We start from the raw sequence: 25351 nt of genomic DNA on the forward strand, positions 1-25351 counted from the left end.
ACAAGTCGTGCTAGTCTGTAATGAATAATTTTAGTGTTCATCTCTGTTCCATTAACAGCTCAAAGTTAATTGAAAGGTGCAGCATTGATTTGCTATTGAGGCAACCATTTTTTCCTGGCCCTAGGATGTTCCTCTCGGAACATGTGTTTGGATTCCCACTCTCCACTCTCCTCTCCCCTTCACGCCCTTCTGAAAAGATTAGTGCAAACTGCAACAAGCCACCTCCCTCCCAAAGAACTGACCTTGCTGGGGGCCATGGCAGAGGTTACTTATAGGGTGACAATGAAGAGTCTTTGCAATACTGGAGGCCACATGCCTGCTCTCAGACCAAGCTGTATGTGGTGAGTTACCCTTTACACATAATTTGATCCACACTAATTCATGTAGCTAAAGTAACATTTTCAATGTTGGTTAAGGGCCCAGATCAGAAATGTTGATTCTATTCTAGCATTTGGTCATGTTGTTTTCTACAAAGAGTGTAACAGGTTGTCCTGTTTATATGCCCAGGTTTGTCATTTACTGAATGCTATCAGAGGAGTCATTAATATAGACAGGAATCTGCAACCTGTGGCTCTACCATAGAGGCTAAACTACAACTCACAATGGGAGACACATATAAGATGATGGCTAATAAGCAAGACATCTTAGTATAAATTACATTCTAAGGAGAGAATCTGAGCACAGCATCATGTATATTAGTAAGTGAGAATACACACATACGTACAATCGCTGCAGCAGTTGTAACATACTTGCATATATGTGAGATCCTGTGCAATGATTGGAGAGACCTGCAGCTGACCTAACTTGTATGTACTGGGGCTTGTATGCAATGTATGAAGAAGGTTCTCCTGTACTTGCTGTTATGGACCTAGGCTGAATGTGCAACCACCAGTCCATACACTGCCCATAACACCCTAGAGCTGTGTGTATACAGAATTTAGCCCTGTCCTGCATGAAAATATACAATTATTGTTTCAGACATCTGATGCTGATGGGAGGTGTAGAGAGACTCTAACAACAGCTGAGTGGTTTTAATCTGAAGAAGCCCAGCAATTTGATCCTATAATCCAGATTTCCTTGCTTTATTGAAACAACACACATGTAATATGAAAGCTGATTGTTAACTCTGTAAGTATCAGGTTTAAGTTCAGCAAATGTCATGATGTATCTCTATGCTAATAGCAGACTTTATTAATGATCTGTAGGCAGAATGTACCCAGAGATTAATTTCAGAGTTGCCATCATATCCTGAATGTTTCTGCATGTTTCATTCTTAAACTGCTTAACAATCCCCACTGTAAAAAGATCTAAAGGAGCACATCCAAGCTGATTAATCTAATGCACTGGACGATTACATACCCCCCTCTTCCCTCTTATAAAGAGCATCTGGTTTATTTTCTGGCATTCATGGCTGCTGGAATCTCTGTTAGGCAACTCTTGTTTTTTTCCTTGACTTTAATTTTGTGGAGCAAATAGAGATTCCTAAATCATGCTTAATCTGAGGTTAAAACAGGCTTTATATGATGCTACAACATGAATATAAACAGTCTATAGAAATGTGGAATACAATGTAATTCTGCAGAATGCTGGTCCTGGCTTTTCTAACCACTTGTCCTGAATACCCATGCCCTCAACAGACAGGAGATGTGCTACATGTGGACTATGTTGCCAGGGGCTACTGCCCCATTTATGCATCAGTGGAGTCCAGTCACAGCAATGAGAGACAGCTGTAGGAGATGTTGAGCGAATATCTTCACCATTGAATTTCATTTACAGAAAACAAGGGATTTTTAGAAGAATATAGGTCACATGCGCAACACTGCTTGTCATGTGACTTTATCTTGGGGCCAATAATGTTATTCCAGCCTTTGCGAGCTCAGGCAAAAAATTGTTTGGATCAAAATTTTTCCAATCCTTTTTTTCTCATCTCAATCTCAGCAGCAAGACTAAAACCTTCCCACCAAAGACTCCATCAAAGAAGGAAGACCCGGGAAAAATTTTGGTTCTGATTCACAAAGGCAACCGCACAGTAAGGAAATCACAGAGATATCAGTTTATTTGTGTTATTTTTGTGGGCGGATGAAGCTTGTGGGTATTAAAAAAAGTCTGTTGATGTCCAAAACCTTTACCTGATATAGAATTATACAAGCTATTAAACAGAATCTGTTTCTTTAAATTATAAGGCTGGGTTACATTAAAATATGGAAATGCTGCATCATATTAACATATAATAATATTCAGGGAAGGGGATTGTGAGATCATGAATACAATTGTATATATTTATTTATTTATTTATTTAACGGGTCATTCTGGTGTATTGTAGGATAAAAAATGGCCACTGGTCATTGTCACTTTTGACAATAAATAAGATTCCATTTTGCCATTTTTTATGGAACTCATTTAACTATCATCCCAGCTGTCAATTTTAAGGTTCATCTTAAAAAATGAAAATTCTAGTCGCTGTGTAACCAGACAGAATAACTTCATAGAGGATTGGTCTCTCTACATAGGAACATTCTTTCAGAATAAAATATAGTCTTCTATGGACATAGTGATTTACGTTTATGTCGGCTAACCCATGCAGTTTACCTTCATCATTCCCGTTGTGTCCCTTTCTGTATTCTTATTATGCCAGTCAAGATGTATAGAGAATTCACAGTTTTTAGGAAATATATTAAATATTTCATCCAAAAAATGTATTTGAATACATTATCCTATGTAATTTTTTGTATTATGAAAATTGAAAAATACATGATCTTTTTTTTAATGTAATGTCAACCATTTGATGTTAGAGCTCAGATGGCTTTAAGTATTATATCCAATCCTCTTTATTAATAAATGTATACGTATCTATTCATCTTTATGAATAAACTTGACACGCACATATGATTCTATATGTTTTTAGGAATGACAATAATTTTGTAGCTTTTTAAGGCGTGATGCCAGGCAAAGCTGCTTGATATACAGTATGGGGCAGATTCATTAAGGGTTGAATTGAAAATTCAAATTCAAATTTTCAAATTCGACTAGGGAGTTGTCCAAACTCGATTCGAATTTTTAAAAAATTCAAATTCGATTTTCGAGATTTATCATACTCTAGCCCTTTAAGAATTTAAATTTGACTATTCACCACCTAAAACCTGCCGAATTGCTGTTTAAGTCAATGGGAGAGGTCCAGGGATCAATTTGAAGATGTTTGCAGCCTTCCTGACATTCAAATCAAGTTTGATGGAATTCGTCCGAATTGGAAATTTTAATAGCAAATTTTGAATTTATGATAGTTTAAAAAAACTCACATAAATTTTAAATTTGACCCTTGATAAATGTGTCTCAATGGGTATATTATTAGTAGATGTCTGTTATTGCTTTATATTTTTTTGCAAGTAATCAAATGGGTTTCCAGTTTTCCCCAATAGTTTCCTATATATTTTGTGCTTATCTGCAAACCCATGTTATTGGTACATGTACATTCTGTCTTCATTTGGTCATTGTGTTTATTTTAGCTTTAATGCATTTGGTCATTTAAAAAAACAATATAGATATTTTAGGTGTAAGAAAATATTTTTTGGTGTACTAAATAATAACTAGCCATCATCATTTTAATATTTGAGTTAAAATGTAAGGCAAATTGAAAGGTTGTCTGCATTTCTTGATATTTTTGATAATTAGTAGAGGAGCATGGGATTCTATTGTTCCTAATCATCAGGCCAATACTGAATGGCATGCTAATAAACAAAATAGAGGATGTACACCCAGAACTCTTGGTGGCAACTGAAAAGTACTCGTTGTACAGATTACCTGGGCATCCAGCTATGCTATGTATCATTTGCAAGAAGAAACAATGGTACAAAACACACAGTTATCAACACCATGATATACGTTTTCGGGGTCTGCAACTCTTTTTGTTAACCTGTGTTTGCTGTACCATTTTTTAATATGCAAACGTGAATAAACCAGTTATGCTGTTTTATCACAATACAGTTATGAGATCAGTTATCTGGTAACCAATTATACAGAAAGCTCTGTGTTATGGGAAGGCCATCTCCCATAGATATTTTAATCAAATTAATCATAGTAATAAAACAGTACCCTGTACTTGATCTCAACTAAGATATAATTAATGCTTATTGGATGCAAAGCAGTCCTTTGGGGTTTATGTAATTTAGAGCAAAGATAACACGGTGCTATTTGTTGCAACTACAACTGTCTGCTAAAACACTCATATTGCATAATCGCTCAAATATGTGTGCAAAGGCATTTTTGAGCGATTATGCAATATAAGTTTAATTAAGATTAATTTTCAATGTGATTGTGATACTAGTTGGTTCATTATTACAGCCAATATCATCAGCCCAAAGTTGTAGTATGCTTAAAACAGAAAACAGGTGGAATAAAGCTGTCCATACATTTGAAGATTTTATTTCAAAAGAACGCCAATCTCGCTTCCCCAATATGTCCACAATGACAGTATATGCAAGCCATCTGGGGGCGAGGACCATATGAACAAGACAATGCAGTCCTGGCCCATTGTCTGCTAGACATTAATCGGGCAGGTATATCGGACATCCCCATGTACGGGTCACCAAGCCCATCTATTACCACCTTGAGTAACATGGAAACTCACAACTAGGCTACCCTATACAACATTTTCAGGAAACTGGGTATGACATGGCTCCTTATGGTTATTCAGTGGTTAGTACTGCTCTTTACAATGCTGAGGGTTCTGAGTTTAATTCTGACCTGGGTACTGCAAGGAATTTATATGTTGTCATTGAGTTTGTGAGGTTTATAAGTATTTTTCTACCTTGAATAAACACACAACTCAAATGTAAATAACTCGATTGAATGCAATCTGGGGAAATAACTGAAATCCCTTGACTTTATACAGTTTTCAAGCGTAAACCACTATAAAAAAACAAAAAATTATGAAGGCAAAAAACATCTTCAAATGGTTAAAGGAATTTCTGCCATTGACTTCTACATGACCTTGACAAGTTTTAACTTGAGTAATTTCGAATTTGTGCTTTTAGCAGCTTTGGGGCAAAAAATTCAAATTTTTTAGTGAAAACTAAACTCAATCTTTAATAAATAACCCCCTATATGTGCATGTATTTAGTCCAGGTACTGCAATGAAGGTAACTGGACCTTAGATTGTAAAATCCATTGTGGCAGGGACTGATGTGAATGAAGAGTAATCTGTGAACATTGCATAAATCTGTCAGTGCTATATAAATAAAGCATAATAAATATATAAAAGAACAGAAATTGCTCCTAAACACCTAGGGGGTTATTTGTTAAAGGTCAATGTGTGTTCTCCAGAAAAATTTTAGTTTTTTTCGAGATTATACTCTGAAGCTGCTAAAAGCCTGAATTCAAAATTACTCTAGGTAAAACCTGTCGAGGTCATGTAGAACTCAAAGGCAGAGGTCCCTTGAACCATTTGAAGATGTTTTTTGCCTTCATGATCTTGGGATTTTTTATGGTGGTTTGCGTTTGATAACTCAATAAATTAGATGTATTCAAGGTTAAATAAATTCAAGGTATGCTCAAAACAGCAAACAGATGGAAAAAGATCGCAATTGACAAGGTTGTCAAACTTTTGGATCCTTCCCCCCTACAGTATCAGAAAAAAACATCAACATGGCCTATATGTCACTTTTAGGGGGTTATTTACTAAAACTCAAATTTATCTCACATTTTTATTAAACCAAGCTCAACCAAACTTTCATCCACGATTTTACCTTATTTATCAATAAAATACCTTGAAAAAGTCAGGTCAGGAAAAAACTCAATAAGATCGAGTGAAAACACAAATTGTACAAACTTTTTGGATTTGACATGCTAATCACTCTCACTATTGTTTTTGGTTATCTCCCAAAAACCCAGAAATTTTCAGATTATCAGGCGAAACCCAGCGATCACAATATCTTGAAATTGTAAAAGGGACTGCTGCCATTGACTTATACATGACCTCAACAGGTTTGAGATGGCAGATATTCAGATTTGGACTTTTTGCAGCTTCAGGGTATAATAAATCTTGAAAAACTTGAGTTTTTTTCCTCTTAAAGTTTTTTTGTCCAAAAAACTTTAACCAGAAAAAGTTGAGGTTTAGTAAATAATCCCCATTAATGTACATTACATTTTTTTAGTGTTAGTATCACTTTCAAATTTGTTATGGTGTATGAAGGCCAAATTTTTAACACCCATTTTGCTGAGGAGAACTGAATAAAGGGAAAATACTTAAGACTGTAATGAGACTGGAGGTTTGAAATTGAAACAAACTATTAATTTGACATTGAAAAAACACTGAAAATCAGAAAGGATATTTGAGGGTTTGCAAGAAAATACATTGTCCCCAGGTCTTGATTTTTAAAGTAGGTAAATGTGATATTACTGAAACTTTCCCAATTAAAATGGAGAAATAAAATTAGGAACGCTTTGAAGTGTTGCATCTTCAGCTAGGGGAATAAAAATGTAGTGGACACAAAATAAGCTGAAATGGGTAAAATTAATATCAGTTGTATGTCTAGAAGGGGTTCACCATTCAAGACATACAACTGATATTCATTTTGAGAACCAGAACAATAGATATCAAGATTCTGGAGAATAAATGTCTCCTCTGATAATAACAAAACATTTTATTGATATGAAAAATCCAACTAACTTTCAATACAGCTGTAGAATCAGATACAAACCCAAAGCTGCTAATTTCTTTTAACAGGAGAATCTCAAAAAACAAAAGATAAAGCCTTCAATTTATTTTTAATTGGCTACACACAGTGTAACTCCAGAATGAAAGCTCTCATGGGACACCATGACCTCATGTCTTGATATGTTTCTTTTACAACACTGTAGGTAATTATGTTACCTTATAATAATAATTGTGACTGCAAATCCCAACCAAATAGGATATTCACTTTCTAATGCTCTGATACAATTGCTGTTTAACGGGATGGTTCACCTTTAAGTTAACTTTTAGTATGTTTTAGCCAACTTTTTAATTGATCATCATTATTTATTTTCAAATGGTAGGGTCACTATCAATCAATGCTCTGTAAGGCTCCTGAAAATGAGGGGCATGCTTAAGTGCTGGGCAGTTGGTTATCCTGCTCCTATTGCAATAAAGTAGTAGTGCACAGGATTTTTTTTTTGTTTTGAGGAGGATCATAGCAGTAAATGTAAAAATGGATGGCTTGGTTGTAGATAATATCATTTATTTAACATATAACTAGAATCCTATCCTATGAAAATTTCAGGGGCTATTGCAAAAAGGCAAAGTTGAAACTTTTGTTCTAAAAAAAAAAGTGTAATATCCATGAGAATAGTATGGAGTGTGAGAAAACTGGAGTATGCTCAGGAAACCCACACAGACATGAGCAAAATACACAAACTCCTTCAAATAGCTCTGACCCTGGATTCACACCTAGGACATCAGTGCTGCTAGTCTTTCATGCTAAACATTGTGCCTCCATGTATGTAAATAAAAAAGAACTAAACATGTCCCTTTATTAAAAAGGTATAGAAAAAGAAACCTCTTACATAAATTTGCCATAAATCTTTATCCTTTGTCTGAAGTAAATAAAACCGAAATATTGTGAAATATGAAATACATTAAAATTATTAGACATAGAAAATTAAAAATATAACAAATAACCAACAGCTAAAATAACCTTAGCGTATACTTACACTAGCTGGAACCTCAATATGGGCACGATTCTAAGAGTACATTGGACTTAGTATCAAAAGCTTAGTACTGTAGGAAAGTTAGTTCAGAAGTATTTCAAGTTTGTATAGCAACAACATTATGTTTGAACTCACAGAGGGGAAACCAGGCTGCTAAGAGCAGCTCAGAATATTTGATCAGAAGGACAAAGACATATTTCAGCATTTATAAGAACTCGGAGCAGTAATAGCAGCTTTACCACCTGTACAAAGCAAGGGTGATTACCCAGAACCCTCATTCTGAAGAGTACAAATAGATATAAAGAACTGCTGACAATTCACCCATAGAGTCATTACTGAGAACTAATGCTATATTGGCAACACACCAAAACAACACATGCATTTTAAGCCACGCTGAACATGCTAGAGCAGGGTCATCCAGCCAAGACAGATACAGCTATAGGTGGACCCTAATTTGAAACTGCCACATTGTATTGAAAGACTGGGGGTTTCTTGAAAAAGACAAGATCATTCTGCCCTTCTTGAATTGCATGGAGGAAATGATATAAGTGGTTTGTAGATCAAATAGGTGCTTATGCACTGTAGTATGCACAAACAGCGGCACAAATGTCCTTTCTCCAAACATGGGTTGGTTTGGCATGGATACTAAACTACAAGGATACAAAACTGCAAGGACTAGAATCTTGGTGCTATTGATCACAAAGAGACTGGGTATCTCTTTCTGACTTCTGAAGAGGGATTTAGAAGTAGAGACCCTAGTATTCAAAAATCATTCAGACAATGATCTAAATGAGTGTGTATCTGGGAAAACAGAGAGTTTAATTCAGTGGGAAATGTATTTAGGTCATAAGACCCTGAAGCAAAAATGAACCATTCTAGCCATGAAAGTAGACGCAAAAAGCAAAATACATTTTTATTATTAGGTGAGGGTGCAGCATAACATGCATGGAGTAATAAGCAGGAAAAGGATAACATTCAAAATCTCACCTCAGATTGAGTCTACTTGCCCATTATTGGGTATCATTAACTCCCAGAAACAAGATTACGTTTCAGATTTTAAGGTTAGAGAGTGTCAGAAAAGATTGGAAAATAAAAACATAAAAAAGGCTGAAATCAAATGTTCTCACTGAGTCAGTTTTGACAAAAATGAAATTTTAGCAGGGGCAAAAATGCTACCTTTTTTCATTTTTGCCATGCTCTTATTTGGATCTTCTTCTTCAGGCTATAGTCATAATTCTTTTGATAAAACTACATATCGGGATATGGTTTTATCCCTATAAGTTAGCCCTAGGTTTTGTATATTAGCACTATGTTTTCTGATTTGTTTTCTTATTGACATTACCACTTAAGAGTTATTATAAGGCAGTGATCTGTTGTAAAATATGAGAAACTGGGTGTCTGTAAATAATAGATATCTCACAACCCGTTTGCCTGTTTGCATCCTATGCAGCTCAGTATATAGACAGCCCCTATGCCACTTGGAGCACAATCTTCAGTGTGATTATAATTGGTGTAGAGGCTTGGGAAAATTGACATGTGATATAGAATGGCAGCTGTGATGTCTGCATGCAGGGCAAAGCTGCAGAACCCACAGGATGAAGTAAGCTAGTTACAGCACAAAGAGAGACCGAATAGTAGACTGCCATCATGGATAAAGCCGAGAAGGCAATGTGGCAAAGCAATGCAATTAGATAGAGGAACCCAGGTCATACAAAGAAAGAGCAATTATTTGTCCAATTTTACTTTAAACAGAATAATGTAAAAAACAATGCAGTCTCTGGAGGCTCTAAAGTACCATCTGGAGGCTGACTTTTTTTGTCTGAATTGTGCATTGCATACATTATTTTGTGTATCATGTTTTTCTGAATGCATCCTAACACTGTGTACACCTGAGCTCCTAAAGGAAAACCTATAACCCTGAACAATATAGGTCTCTATAAAAATATATGGCATGTAACAGCTAATATGTAAAACCTTGCTTTATCTAAACACATTTTATAAAAATATACTTTTTTAGTAGTATATGCATTGGGTAATCTTAAATAGAAAATTGCCATTGTTAAAAGGGCCGCCCCCCTGGGATTAAACGATTCACAGTGCACACAAACAAACCAAGGGCACACATACATGTTAAATCACATCAGCCATTTAATGGACGGTGTTCTGCCTTTTTCTCCTACACTTCTTCCTGTTATAGTTAGAGCTGCATTATTTCCTGTCAGGTGATCTCTGAGGGAGCGCACAGACTATCACAAGATGGTGGCTCAAAGTATGCCATGTAAAAGGTAAATATTCACTGATATTTACTTATGATATTTTGGGCTTAGTATTATAATTTACAATCATCTCAGAGAATTCTTCATTGCATAGCTTGCTTTATAGATAAGTGCAGAAAAAAATATGTATTTTCACTGAAACCAGGGCCGAATTTGGTTTAATTATATATATATATATATATATATATATATATATATATATATATATATATATATATATATAAACATATAAATATATATACATTCTAGTTTGGTCATTCTGGGGGTATAGTTTTCCTTTAAGCAACACATATTATGCAATATAAATTTTGGCAGAAATAAGGCAACGCTCTGTGTAATTTGTTGAAAGCTTTCTTTACTATATATTCTCTGGGGTACAATAGTTATGTGCGGGTTGAGAAATTCATGAACCACACCCCACCCTAACCCAACTCATCCAGACCCGCACCTGGCCTGCGGTTTGGGCACTGTAAGGTTGCAGGGTGGGGAGGGGAGGGTGGCAATGGCAAAAGAAAGAGCTCACACCTGTCCATGGCCCGATTATTTTGCGCACATCACTAGTGTACAATGGTAGAAAAATAATGTTAAAGAGCTACTGCCATTATAGTTTTTTTAAGCAAAATTTTAATCCTTTGTTTCAGACCAGGAGGTTTAGCTTTCAAACACTTTTATGTTTTAAGAGTTCACCAGTTTAATTTCTTCCACCTCTGTTAACCTATCTCTCCAACCGACCTGGTTCCTGATTAAATTGTGCATTATGTATGTGTGCATGGCAGGAAATTATAACTATAAGCTGCACCTGAGATGTATTTCTATGATGAATATTCTTTGTGCTGGGAAACGTTGCCTCTGTATAACTTAATAATATGAATTTCCAAACAAAGTGCCCTTAATAAGCTTTTTACTACAATAATGTAAAAACATAATAAAAAGTAAAATGTTGGTAGCCAACATATGAAGGCCAAGCTTTCAGCTACGTAATAGTTAGCCAATAACACAATCAACTGCTTGAAGTGTTTCCTCAATAATTATGAATGTAATTCAAACCATTGTACATTCGTCTATGGAAATAGAAAAAAATAGGATGCAGAATTGTATGTAATGTTATAATAATCACATTAAGATTCTTCTTTTATGTGGAAACATCCTGTCAGACCTAGCTTTACTCGTAGCATGAGGTATATTATGATATGTTGGGCTTTGTATTATAATTTACAATCATTTCACAGAATTCTTTATTGCAGAGCTTGCTTTATAGATAAGTGCAGAAAAAATATGCATTTTCACTGAAACCAGGGCAGAATTTGGTTTAAGTCTAAGATGACAAAGAGTTCCCCTGCCGCCCGAAGCAATTACATCATAGTGCTTTGTGCCTAGTGCTCAAACCCCTGAGGGACTATTTCTATACATATTCCATTTGGGTAAATGGAGACTGTTAATGAGACTTGGCAGCTGAGCATGTAGAGACATAGGATGCAACCTTACAGGAAATGTTTTATGTTCCTGTCTGTCCCTGCTTATGAGATGCATTATGAATGCTAGATAAATTCTACCATTAACATGCTGTTAATAAAAAATATAATGTGGCCAACCGGAGAAGGTAAGTACAGACAGTCACTCACCTCAGTACAGAGAGGCAGCCAATTAAAAGTGCAGTGCTTCACCATTTGAACCAAAGTTTGCAAAGTTAGCAAGGTTAACTACTGAAGCCCCACTGGGGAGCAGTTCAGAACAGGAAATGCCAACTTACCATTTTCAGGTTGATTAGAAGTGGTCTTGGCCTCTGAGAAGACACTTTAAAATAACGTGTGTATCATACAGAGATGGTGTCGGTTAAATTTTACATATTTATGAAATGAGAGCTGGAGGTTGACATAGAACTTGCTTTATTTAAATAAGGCCTCAGAATCACTCCATCTCTAATGAAGAGAAAGAATCTCCTGAAAGAGAAGGTCCTTTTTCCAAACTTGAGCTGACTCCCAAGCCAACTGATCTTAAAGGATCCTCTAACAATCCTTTTGTACAATTTAGAGTTACTAGAATTTGTTTCTGCCCATGGAAGTAACAATACAACAAAACATGGAGAAGATGCTGATACAGTCCTTAAATCTGTGATACAAAAGTGGTAGAGCTTTCCACAAAGAGTTCCTAAATATAAGTAAACCTTATCAACCCTACAGTGTTTTGCTATTTAGGGTGGTGTTTTTTTCTTTTGACATTTTGGTTTCAAGTCCCCCTGATATAGTTTAGAGAATTCAGGAAAGGAGCTTTTACCTCCCGTGGCTTTTAGGGCCTCCTTGGGGGTTCAACCCCACAAAATGTGCACTGCAGGTTTAAAACCGCATCAAGATATAGGACAATCACAGTCCATTCCTTGACATTAGTGCTTTTAGGGCTGCTTTCCCTTTGTGTCCTGTATAATGGTCACTTATGTTATCTTTATAGCTTGCAGGCATCATTTAAACATTTGTTGGAGAGATGGTCTTGGAAGCCACAATGGAGTGGATAAAGTAGCTTTAACTGTCTTTGCAATTTCGTTTGCTTCTTTAGCTATGGCCTTTTGTCTACCTACTCCGGTTTTTGTTTGTTTTAACCCATTGGATCGTCACTAGATAGTACAGATCCACAAAAATATGGATATTCATCAGAGAATCTTTTTCTAACACCAACTAAAAATATCTGAAAGGACATAAATGTAGCCATTAATGTAGATGGTTTAACAGAAAATATTTATTGCAAATTAGAGAAACAATTTATGGAATTAAAGTATGGCACACACAAAGAGATCCACTCATTTGACAAGGTCACTAAACATGCTGATTTTTGCCTGGTTTGACGAGCCACTTGGTGGACCAAATTGGGATGAACTGCTTGTGTGCCCCCTCTTGGGTGAGAAAGCCTATACAAGCCTGTCCTTTATGCAGTCTTTGCCAGATGGGGTTTTTACACCTGTCTGACAGATATTTGGTTAATTCTTGACCAGATATCAGTCAAGAAGGATCAGGCAACTTTACACTTCTGCTTTATTTTTTTGTTGTAAACTTTTTTATCAAGCTCTTATGAATGTTTGTTCTATTAGTTAGCAAATGTGTGATAATGTGTAAATTTGAACTATTAAGTCTGACCAAATAGATTGTACAGAACATGCAGCAGTGTTGTCTCTAGAGGTGGATTGCATCCTTGGATATTATCTGTGCTTAACCTTTATAACTCTTATTTATATTAACTCCAGTCCTAACCATAATGCAGTCATTTCCCGCCTTGAGATGAGGTCAATTACCATGTTCTGCTGAGGGGGCAAGGTTGTCTGGGTGGGGAAAGAAAAGACCAGGGATTGCGGCTGTGCAGGGGAGCATGAAGCGTGATTAATCTAATAACCCCTTATAAATCTCACCGCTCTAAATCATGACCCACTTTTTCAATCAATTGGAAACATTTATACAGGAGATAAGATATGAAGGGAAAGTCTCTGCAGACCAGTGTGGATATCTGCTGTATGCTTCTAAAAAATGAATGTAAACAATTTTGTGTGTTTCTGTATATAGATATATATAGTATGTTGAGAAAGATACAGACTGTAAACCTACATTTTAATGTTAAAGCAGGGTACAATGCATGTGTGATCAAATTCCTGCAGACAGAAAAATAGATCCTCAGATTTACAGCTTTCTGCAAAAAGCTACAAAGAAAATGCCCTCCCTTTTGAACCACAAAAGTAAATGTTTGTCCACACACCACTACAGGATGGCAAATTATGTCATTCCTGGTCTTGTCAACTCTATACTTCCTTTCATCGGATTGTTTTAGAATTACTGCATTTCGTTGTTTTACCTGTGATAAGGAAATTCATTGAAGATTTGGTTTGTTCAAATTGCACATAAACTACATACAAACAAGTGGCCATACACTGGTCAATAAAAGTTGCCGGTTTGGTTCTTCAAGTTTGGAGCTTATTGGCCCATGTATGGGACCCACTGACAGACTTACCCAACCAATATCTGTATAAAAATCACCAAACAAGCAAATCTGGCAGTGTATGGCCATACACTCTTCTAATGAAGCACCCTTTCCAAGCTGGTCATACCTAACTTGTATACCTTATACCATGATTGATTCTAAATGAACAATATAATAAATTTTTCTTTATCACCTGTAACTTGCCTTAACAAGTGTACAACTCCCACATTGCTGCCCCTTTTATTGGACACCACATGGATCAAGTAATAGAAGGGTATGGTAATGGTGGAAGTTAAACAAGAGGTGGCAACTGCTCTTGTATATAACTTATAGCAAAAGGGAAAATTTGAATCATAGCAGCCAGATGTAGTGCACTCAACAGACCTATTCATTATATTGTGGGACAGATTAGCACATGGTAAATGCACAAAATATATTGTACTGAAACCCAATATCCTAAAAGGTAACAGCCAAGTGCCATGCACATGCAAAATGTTTTTACTGTGTTTTCAATAATCCCTACCTTTGTCCTCCATGTTAAGAATTAACATTGATTGTAACAATCATTGATTGTAAGTTAAAGGTATGCTATGTTCAAATGCAAACGTACATTAAATGCCCTATAAGCAGATATATTTTATGACTATGGCTCTCTGTGGCTCTATCTGTAAATGTATATATATATATATATATAACCGCACTCCAACTTCTTCTGTTGAATAAATTCACATTTCATTGCGTTCAATTTGCGCAGAGTGCGGTTCTTTGTGGAATTCTATGATAACAAATTTTGATCCAGCACCCACCATCAAATTAACAGATCCGGATCAGAGTGCGGCTGCCTATGCTGAATTTTATATATATATATATATATATATATATATATATATATATATATATATATATATATATATATATACACAAAAGCCATGAATATCTTGTAAATTAATTCCTTATAAAAGGTGAGTTCTGATGTAATTTCTGTCACATGACTCACTGAAACTTGAATATTATAATAAATAAAGTACCCCCAGTTACAAAATATGAGGATATTAGAAGTTACCTTCTAATATAAAATTGTTTATAAATAGTTTAATATTGGGATGCAGCCTCCAGGCTATGCAGAGGAGCAACCGGCACTCAGCACATGGCACGGTAGGATAGGAGCCTATCAGCAGCTAAACGTACTTGATAGGGAACTGAAGCCAGTCTTTGCTTGTGTGACTACAGGTCTGTGATTGGCAATCAGTTTCCTATTGTGCTTCTGGCAGGAACACTCCACCCCTCATTTGAAACATGGAGAGGGACCATAGCAGATCTATAGGGAGCTCCAATAAAGGGTCAATTTTTAAAGAAAATATAATTTTTTTTAGCCCAAAGTACAACCAGTACACCATATATTATTCATTATTGCCTACAATATTAGAGGCTTTTCACTTATCCTATATGACTCTTTTAACGTAATGGAGCTGTTTATGACTAGTTCTGTGCCCTTGAGATCACCAGCTGAAGGTCTACAGGTTAATCATGACCTACATATTTGGTACCCCAGATTTACAGCATGTAAGGTTATTGGTTAAATATGCTCAAGAATTTATGGCAAGTACATGTACATGGCTGCTTCAGTGTTGATGTAGCCAATCAGAGCCTCATTGTTTTTCCCATACCATAGTTAATACCAGCCTCCTTTATTAATTTCCAAAACTTGCTTGAAATAAATACAGTTTACAGGCTTGCAGCAATGTGCACTTCATTAATCTTAGATGAACAAATGCCCAGGTGCTAGTAAATATAAAACATAGATTATAAATTTAGATTATAAACATAGGCAGAGGTCTTTGAAATTCTGTTCCAAATACTAAAATATCCAGATTTCACATCAGCTTCACATCAGTTCTACATAATGTGCATGAGTATTTTATTAAAACACATTCTCAGTTTTATAGTATGTAGGCAGCCTTTGATGCATATGAATGAACTTTTTCATTCCTTCCTCTTATGGCTACAATGCATTATATCATTGATGAGTAGGCATTTTTTTTAAATGGATCCTTATTGTATGCTCTGCATAAAAAGTGTTGTAAATGGTTTCTCATCCTGCTTTCCACTTGCTAAGAATACTTTTTAGCTTTTCATTGTACATCAATTTTAAGATGCCCTCTGCCCAGCTACACTTTCCTGCTTTTTGTTGCCCAGAAAAATAACAAATGAACATTTTTTTTCAGAGCTTTATAATACTTACTACTAATTTAAAAATAATATTTTTCTGATTGAGAATTGTTTATGGTGGCCATACACTGGCCAATAATAACTGCCCCTCCAGACCGAGTTGGTGCTAATGGGCTTATTTATTGGGCCTAGCCAACGGTGTTCCTGACCAATATCTATTGGGCAGGTTAAAAATTTCCATCAGACAAGGAGTTAATGCAGCACTTTCATGAGAGGTTATCCTACACCCTTATTATGACCCAACTGTTTTTTCCTGTGAGCCACATTCAAATATAAAAAGAGTTGGGGAGCAACACAAGCATGAGAAATGTCCCTGGGGATGCCAAATGAGGGCTGTGATAGGCTATTTTGCAGCCCCATGTATATTGGCAGCCTACAGGAGACTCTATTTGGCAGTACATCTGGTTTTAATGCAACCAAAACGTGCCTCCTTTTATTAAAAAATAAACACCTGCTTTGAGGCCACCACAAGCAACCTCCAAGGAGTTGGTGAGCAACGTGTTGCTCACAAGCTACCAGTTGGGGATCACTGATCTAGAGGGTCAAATGATCGAATGATCTCGATTTGGCCAGTGCATGGATGGCCACATCAGGTATAGATCTGTTTATTAGTCTCACCAAACAGGCTGATCTTACTGGGGGTCATTTATAAACTTTGCGCAGGGCAGATTGGTTTGCAACGTGAATATATTTGCCCTGCGCATGGTTATATTTATAAAGCTGAATAAGAGGGTGCAAACAGAATTGCGATTTTTTTTTTCACAATGCGAATGTCTATAGGAGCTTTTTAAATATGTCACAATTCGCGAATTTTGAATCTTTATGCGCACACTCTGCGACTCAATTACGCCACAACTTTGGTGGCGGATAAAATATTCGCAAAACAGTTTCACAAACTGCGAATTTAAGTTACTGTCAACGCTATTTCCGCGCACAACAACCTATTGGGTGCGCTCACTCAAACTCCCACCTCATTTGCGAAAATTTATTCACACTATGAATTCGCAAAAAACGGAAAGATGGGCAGAGCAGTGCAATATATTAGCATTTGGGAAAAAACATGGGCAATACAGCCATTTGCAAAAAATATGCGCTGCTGAACTTTATAAATGACCCCCACTGTGTAGCTTTAGTCACAGGGATAGTGAACATTTTTGTCTAATTATCAAAAAGAACATTATCTCTGGCGTAAACAAAACTATTTCTTTTTCTTATGTGTATACAGTTTACAGTATGCCATTATGGCTGGCCACTTGTCATACATGTCACTTTGTGTCATTGTCTTAAGGGCCGATTTACTATTCATATTTTTTTTTCATTTTCCAAAATCATGCTTTTAAGTGCTAAAAACTGTGCATTTAACTAATCATTTTTAACATTTAACTATTTGATATTTATTAAGTGTAAAAACCATATAAATCAATAATACAAAACGTTACACCTAAAAGCTGGTGAGATCATGTAGAAGTAAATGGGAGCTATCCTTTGCAAATTGTAAAATCTTTCTTTGCTTTGAGCTTTTAGATGTTTTCAAGGGTTTTTATGCATTTGCATTTTTAAGACTACATTTTTTTAATAAAAAAAGAACACATTGAAGTCCTAATTTTTGTAAGAAATTTAATGCATTTGTAATGTGTTCTTATTTATTAAAAAACTTTAGTCTTAAATATCCGATCACTTAAAAACACGAAAAAACTTGAACACATCCCAATCTTAATTCTAGTCATCAATGAGTCTATTGGCTTTCAAAAGACTAAAAAAACTCGAATTGACAAAGTTTCTTGAATTTGCTTGATCTTTCCGTAATTTGGATCACCATACCTGAAATCTACTAAAAAGATTTTTTAAACATTAATTTAACCGTATAGGATGGTTTTGTCTCCAGTAAGGATTAATTATATCTTAGTTTGGATCAAGTTTTATTATTACAGAGAAAGAAAATATCATTTTTAAACTAATGATGGCCAGTTTGTTAATAAAACAGAAAATATATGTAAATTTCTACTGCAGAACAGAAATATACCAATAAAAACAAGCCAGTGCTACTCAGCATGCTGAGATCAGATGAGGGAATACAGAATGTAACAGGAGATATTTCATAATTATATTTATTTCATCTATTATTTAACCAGTGTTGTTGATTTACAATACTACAGTGTAATAGGGCACAATTCATATTTTACAGGTGAGAGTTTTTTTGCAATCAGCTGCTGAAACATGGAAGCCAAAGTATCCGAAGGAGGTCTAAATGTAACACTGACTATCCGCCTATTAATGCATGGCAAGGTAAGTAACTGCTCATCCGTTAGCATCTCATATATGGCATTTGTTGGTAATATACCATATAAAAGGTTTGGAACAGCTGCTGGTCTTGTAGCTGCACACTATTGCTGTCTTTACTGAGATTACTATACCAGAGAATTCCCAAACCCCTGTCCCTGTGCCTCCCTCTATCCATCCATCTAGGAGAATATTGATAAATGAATCATCTTATCTGTTTGTTTTTTTTATATCAAGTCTGTTTGCCTGTATATCATTACAATAACTAGCAAATTATATATTATTTCCTCAATTATCTGTTTAGACCTTTCTATCATGTGTCTTTTTACTCTCCTTTAATCTTTGCAAGTTCAATCAGTAACTAACAATTCATGTATTTTGTCTTTGCAGGAAGTGGGAAGCATTATTGGCAAGGTGAGACTGTCTCTGCTCCAGCAGATGGGGATAATAATTATAATATCTGACTAGACATATGACTATCTATAATTTACCTTAAATTACAGTCACCATGTAGGTGACCATGTGGGTAATGTTCTCATTTAAGACAGTGGGAAGTGCTGCAAGTATGTAGCAGAATACAATTATTGTCGTATTCATCCCTGAAGACTAAACACAGGATGCAAATTCTTGTTCAAGTAGGTACATTTGCAATGCCTCAACACTTTATAATTCTGTTCAGTGTCAACCATAGGATATATATACAGGCTGGGGTAAAACGGGTGACTCTCCCATTGCATTGTTATTGCAATATCAGCTATAGCACATATTAAGCATCAGAGCTCACCCTTTATAATTAGAGTAATGAACGTTAAGCTATTAATTTTTAAAACTAGATTGTATTAAAATGTATGATTAGAGAGTTCAGATAATGCTCCCAGAAATTAAGCCTCCATGCTGTGTGGCAGGGAAGTGCCTGGAGCCATTCTGTCTTGGTGGCAAACATAGCAAGACTGATACTGATGGACTGCAGTAATCCTGATGCTTTCTTGATAACATGTCAAAGAATGAAGGCAAGTGTTTAAATAAAATGTAGATATCATACAATATTATAGAGACTTTTATTACTACCCCTCTATCACCATATAATTTAATGTTCTGAAGGGAATTCACTATTAGGACAATGATAAATGTTATTTTGTTATTTTGTTTTTTCTTTATCCCCGACCACCTTATAATAAATCCCATAACTCAATGTTAGGCCTGTTCAACATTGATTGCTATAATGTTCTGAGGGATAAAGAGCAGCAAGGAAACAATGATGCCGTTTTCCATCATTCTGTGTAGGAATCAATAACAAAGTTTATGTTAGAAAGCCAGGATGCTAACAGCTTTTCCTGTAAAGATTTTTGTGGTTAAAACTTCTGGTTGTATATTACCCATAATGTTCAATGTTTAATATAAACCCTCCTGCAATATTGTCATCTTGTGAGACATTAAGTTAGTTTAACAGAACTGGCTGACTGGGAGTTATGTAATCGTCTGTACAGTCTAGTTCAATGTCAAAGGCAAAGAGTGCAGGCCCATACTGGCAATCTGTGGATTCTAGCATATGCTAGAGGGGCTGCTGTAAAATGCCATAGCTAGTCACTATTTATTGGGCTGGTGGGGGGCTGTTTGGGCCTCTCTGTGGGCTGTCTGTGACTCTGTGTATCTGAAACGTTGGGCTTATTTTGATTCTCAGTCCAGACCTAAATGAATGACATCAATGGCAGTGGGGTGGTGTATTAATATATGAAATATACTGTCAAAGCACATTGGAATTTTTTCTCTTCCATGATGCCTTCACTGCATTAAGCAGCTCTCTAACAAATATTTTTGTGGTTTCAGAAAGGAGAGACCGTGAAGAAAATGAGGGAAGAGGTAAGTGTCAGGTAACTTATGAATGAGATTACAAGACAACATATTACAGTTAAATATTATATCCCAACCAGCACATTCTATGTCTTCCTCACTTAAAACTTCTTATATGACAGGCATTTTAAATTAGGTCTTTATAACATTTTACCTTTGCTTTGTTCTAGAGTGGAGCTCGTATTAACATCTCAGAAGGGAACTGCCCAGAGAGGATTGTAACAATCACGGGGCCCACAGATGCAATATTCAAGGCCTTTGCCATGATTGCTTATAAGTTTGAGGAGGTGAGATAATCAGTATTATTGGCACATCCAAAACAGAATGTCAGTCTGCATGGAATACTGAGCCATGGAAACCACACACTAACTCTAGCCACCAGGCATAAATTCTGTACTTAATCAACAAGGGCCATAGGAATCAGTATTTCATGAAATAAAAACCTGTGATATGAGACCAAACTCAGCATAAAGAATGTATAGTTCTCCCCAACCAACCAGCGCAGAAGAGCACACAGAGTCACTTTTTAGAGTTTTGAGAGCATTAACATGTAATGAAGTTGTATGAAGGTTCAGCATTGCACTATAGATTTCTGTGTGCACACCCAAGCCTCTGCTTTGGGTAAAGCCTGGTGCTTAGTAATCCCAGGGGATGGCACTCCTGAGTTAGTATGTCATATATGAAATCAATATGTCAAAATTCGTCCTGGACAATAACAATATAATACAATAATTCTCCCATTAAGATTTAAAATTCATTATTCTCTCTGTATAGGACATTATCAACTCGATGAGTAACAGCACAGCTACCAGCAAGCCACCTGTCACTTTGCGATTGGTGGTACCAGCAAGCCAGTGTGGATCCTTAATTGGGAAAGGTGGCTCTAAGATCAAAGAGATCAGAGAGGTGAGTGCTTTAAGAAGGTTGCTTAGAGTGGAAGGAAATAATAGCAATGCTTATGAGGCAAATATATTGTTTCTCAGATTAATAAGAGCAACAAAGATCATGTACTATGCTTTGTATTGTTTTAGTCTACAGGATCTCAGGTGCAGGTGGCTGGTGATATGCTGCCTAATTCTACTGAGCGGGCAGTGACCATCTCTGGCACCCCTGATGCCATCATTCAGTGTGTGAAGCAGATATGCGTGGTGATGTTGGAGGTACAGTTTGTGACAGCTGCGCTATTGTATTAACACCATAAGTAAACAAAATGATCCACAGTTGAAGGCATTAATCTTATAGAGTGTGTGCAAAATTAGTTACACTATGGGGCCCATTTACTAAGGGTCGAAGTGAATTTTCGAATTCAAAAACATCGAATTTCTAAGTAATTTTTGGGTACTTCAACCATGGAATAGGCCAAAATTCAATTTGAATTGAAAAAACTTCACAAATTCGACCATTCGAAAATCAAAGTACTGTCTCTTTAAAAAAAAAGTTCGACACTTCGCCACCTTAAACCTGCTAAATTGCTGTTTAACCTATGGGGGACCTCCTAGAACCTCTCTGAGTCTTTGGCTAAGATCAAAGTCAAAGTTTTTTTTAGTACGATCCTTCGAATTGTTCGATTCGAAGGATTAAATCAATCAAAAAAATACTTTGACTATCGAAGTATCAAATTTGATGGTCGAATTTCTACATTTTTTAACTTTCGAAATTCGACCCTTAGTAAATGTGCCCCTATGTCAATACCATGCCAGTGATCACTGAATTTATCACAAGTCTATGGGGTATATTTATCAAAGAGTGAGATCACTACAGTCCTCTAGAGTGAAATTCCACCACTCTCTATTCATTTATATGGGATTTTTAAAAGAGTATTTATCAATGGGTGAAAGTGAAATTTCATCCTTTGATAAATACACCTTTCAAAATCCCATAGAAATGAACGGAGATTAGCGGAATTTCACTCTAGAGGACTGTGGTGATCTCTAACTTCACTCTTTGATAAATACTCCCCTATGAATTGCAGTAAGTTAAATGTAAGTAAGAAAATCAGAAAATGTTTTTAATTCTTGGAGAAGATAAGAAGTAATAGTCAGGCACTATACAGTATAAAAAAGAACAGATGGTAAACAAACTGTATATACCATAACTTTTATGGGATGCCCTGAAAATAAATAATGCATAAACTGATTATACATCTAAATACAGACTGTAGGCCATGATGCAAATGTAATGAAATCCAAAGTAAAGTGCAGTTCAGGGTACCTATTAATACTAAACAAAAGCATATCATATATACCCACTACTTTCTTACTTTCTAGATGAAGAATACCAGTTTACTGTTCACCATCAATAATGTACTTATAAATGAAGGCTAAAGCCTAGAAATAATCTGACTAGAAATGCTGTATTTTAATACTGAACTACTGTACCAGTCCAAAGGTTCAGCAGCTCTACTACAGTAATGATCCATGCCTTCAAACTTGTCCACCGCAGCACCCCATTATCTGACCCTATTAGGTCATCCTTTTAGTTTCAGTGACACTGCACATGCTCAGTGTGCTCTGGGCTAAGCTAAGCTTAGGGGTTGCCGGAAATCATTAAAGCTTCATCCTTCATAAAAGCTTATACTTATAGAAGGCTGATTTGGAATGCCCTGTAACATTAGTGTGGATTTATTATGCCTGGAGCATATGCTGTGAATCAGCAAAACACAAGATGAGGAGTTACAGAGAGCATATTCAGAGGCATACATCTTCACTGCCAAAGGCCTGTTGTTGCTTTGGGCTGGAACAGAAGACAAAAACACATGGTTCAGCATTTCTAAATAATATTTGTTCTTTAGTTCTCATTGTATAATACTAAGGAAATAATAAGAGGAATAATTACACATTGAAGAAACTTCTAGACTCCATGTGCTGCAAAAGAGAAAGTGGACCCTGCTTATAAGTTAGCGTTATATGTTATAGTTTTCTCTTCTTATAATATGAAGGTTTGACTTAGTGTGTACACACAGAACATTCTTTCTTGCAATTATAAAAGTATATAGAGAAAAGGGAGGAAAATATTGATGAGTTAGTGGAGACTATAATATGCACAGTGTCACATTATTCTCACTGACTTTATTTTATGTAGTTATTATAGTGCAGAAATGTAATATGTCATATTATTCTAAATCTGCATGTCAATGGGGGTTGGATATTTCTGGGGATGCTCTAATATTCTCTCTCCTGTCCCTTTTCCTAGTCCCCACCAAAAGGTGCTACAATCCCTTACCGTCCAAAACCCGCCTCCGCCCCTGTCATTTTTGCAGGTGGTCAGGTAAGAGCGGACCCGTTGGGTGCCTCCACTGCAAACCTCAGCCTGTTGCTGCAACATCAGCCTCTGCCCGTTAGTTTGTAAAGATTTTCTTGCATGTTTTCTCATCCTGCAGATTATCACTTGTCAAAAAGGAGCATATGCACAAGAGACATTCCCGGCATCCCTATCTCACACACATAGGGTTGCCACCTATCCAGTATTTTACCAGCCTCCTTGATGTCATGCTATTAATAGGGAAGATAGCTAAAAATATAGTAATGCTGATATTTTTTTTACAGTGCCAAGAATCATAGCTGCCCTGTACTAGTTATGGCTTTTATAACCTGTACAGGGGTGTATACTGTTATATAACATAAAGGGGCTTGAGGCTTTGTACATAGGGCAGCAGCTTTAAGGGGGCGATCCTCAAATGCCTATATGGTAAGTAAAACGTTTATATAAAAACAAAAACACCTCCTACCCTGCCATTGGTTGGAGCCTGTCTGACTCTCCAAGGTGCCGGTAATGATTCTCTGTGTTAATGCACCTGACATCCTTTGCATGATTTGGATTGTAAAATGGGAGAATGGTCTGACGTTTGTTGTGAATGACTGGATAACATTATACTTACCGTAGGTAGCTCTTACGTGTTCATTGGATCATCTGCATGTACTGTCTGATCATCTTTCAACTGCACATGCTGTCCAGCAGATACTGTACATATGATATGGAATAACAATGTGTGTGAAATGTGAAAAAGTTCTAGTACTGCAAAGCAAGCACAGATTGAACCCTTATAGTATGTATAGAGATGTAAATCAAAGGGACCAGAGAAACTCTCTTCCATGGGGATTAAACCTTTGGGGCAATGAAGTAAAAAACACAGAGTTTGCTCCAGGTCTGCAAACAAATCAGATATCTGCTTTTACACAGGTTCAGTGTTATTGATTACAAGACATGGTACAACATTTTTTATTACATTATATTACCGCATAATTTATATCACCGCCTAGTTAATTACATTACGACCTAGTAATAAAAATGTTGCATCATGTCTAGTAATCTAGAACAACCAAAAGTTTATATGGAAGAAGAAGAAGAGTTATGTTAAGCTTATCATTAAATATAAATAAAAAGTTCTGACAGGTAATTTGAGAGAAATGCAATCTGTATATTTAATATTAGTGGGAGATGCCATACAGATTTTTTGCCCAAAGGCCAAACAGGATTTCCTGTTGGGTAGTTGGGGTCAGACATAGGGCTGCTGCATATGGGAAATAGTAGATAAACTTTATCCATTGATACAAACTAAAAAGACATTTGTTCATTAGTTTGGTTCTCTTTAGTTCAAACTAACCAGAATGATCACACTTCAATTTTATCTGGAACTTGAGAAAGAAATTGATCGTCAGTGACACCGACTCACAACCTATTTTCTCAGTGTGTTCTACAACACACATTGTAGCTGTTTTTATGAGCTTTCCATAAAGGCCAATCCAATGATTGTGCATTAACTTGATTATTCAACAGTGTTACATGAGCGTTGAGAACTGAGATCACTTTGCACCGGATGAGTGAAATCTTGTACAAACCAGGAATGTGTTCAGGAATTATATTGTTTGTCTTTATAAAATACACTGCAGTATTGGCAATAACACTTCATTCACATTTTGTCTCCATTTATCAACTGCCTAATTACATACAAGCTAATTTACTAATGTTTGGGAAAATATATTGGGAAAAGAGTTGCTTTTACTGCAATTATTGTTGACATTTTTTCTCACACAAAACAAGCAAAAATATTTTCTCCTGAGCAAAACTTTGCCATA

At 36.0% G+C, this 25351-nt stretch overlaps 1 protein-coding gene across 1 annotated transcript in view; it reads left to right on the top strand.

Annotated features, from left to right (window-relative positions):
* Positions 1–309: 309 nt before the first annotated feature.
* pcbp1.L (poly(rC) binding protein 1 L homeolog) overlaps positions 310–25351 on the top strand; it is a 34797-nt gene continuing 9755 nt past the window's right edge. Inside the window, 10 exon segments of the mRNA NM_001097851.1 lie at positions 310–341; positions 979–1128; positions 1939–2029; positions 18331–18431; positions 18816–18839; positions 20253–20285; positions 20447–20563; positions 21051–21182; positions 21308–21436; positions 23469–23543. Coding sequence (NP_001091320.1) covers positions 18363–18431; positions 18816–18839; positions 20253–20285; positions 20447–20563; positions 21051–21182; positions 21308–21436; positions 23469–23543 — 579 coding nt within the window. The 5' untranslated portion in view covers positions 310–341; positions 979–1128; positions 1939–2029; positions 18331–18362.

This window comes from Xenopus laevis, chromosome 9_10L (genome assembly GCF_017654675.1).
Source record: "Xenopus laevis strain J_2021 chromosome 9_10L, Xenopus_laevis_v10.1, whole genome shotgun sequence".
NCBI classification, from domain to species: Eukaryota; Metazoa; Chordata; class Amphibia; order Anura; family Pipidae; genus Xenopus; species Xenopus laevis.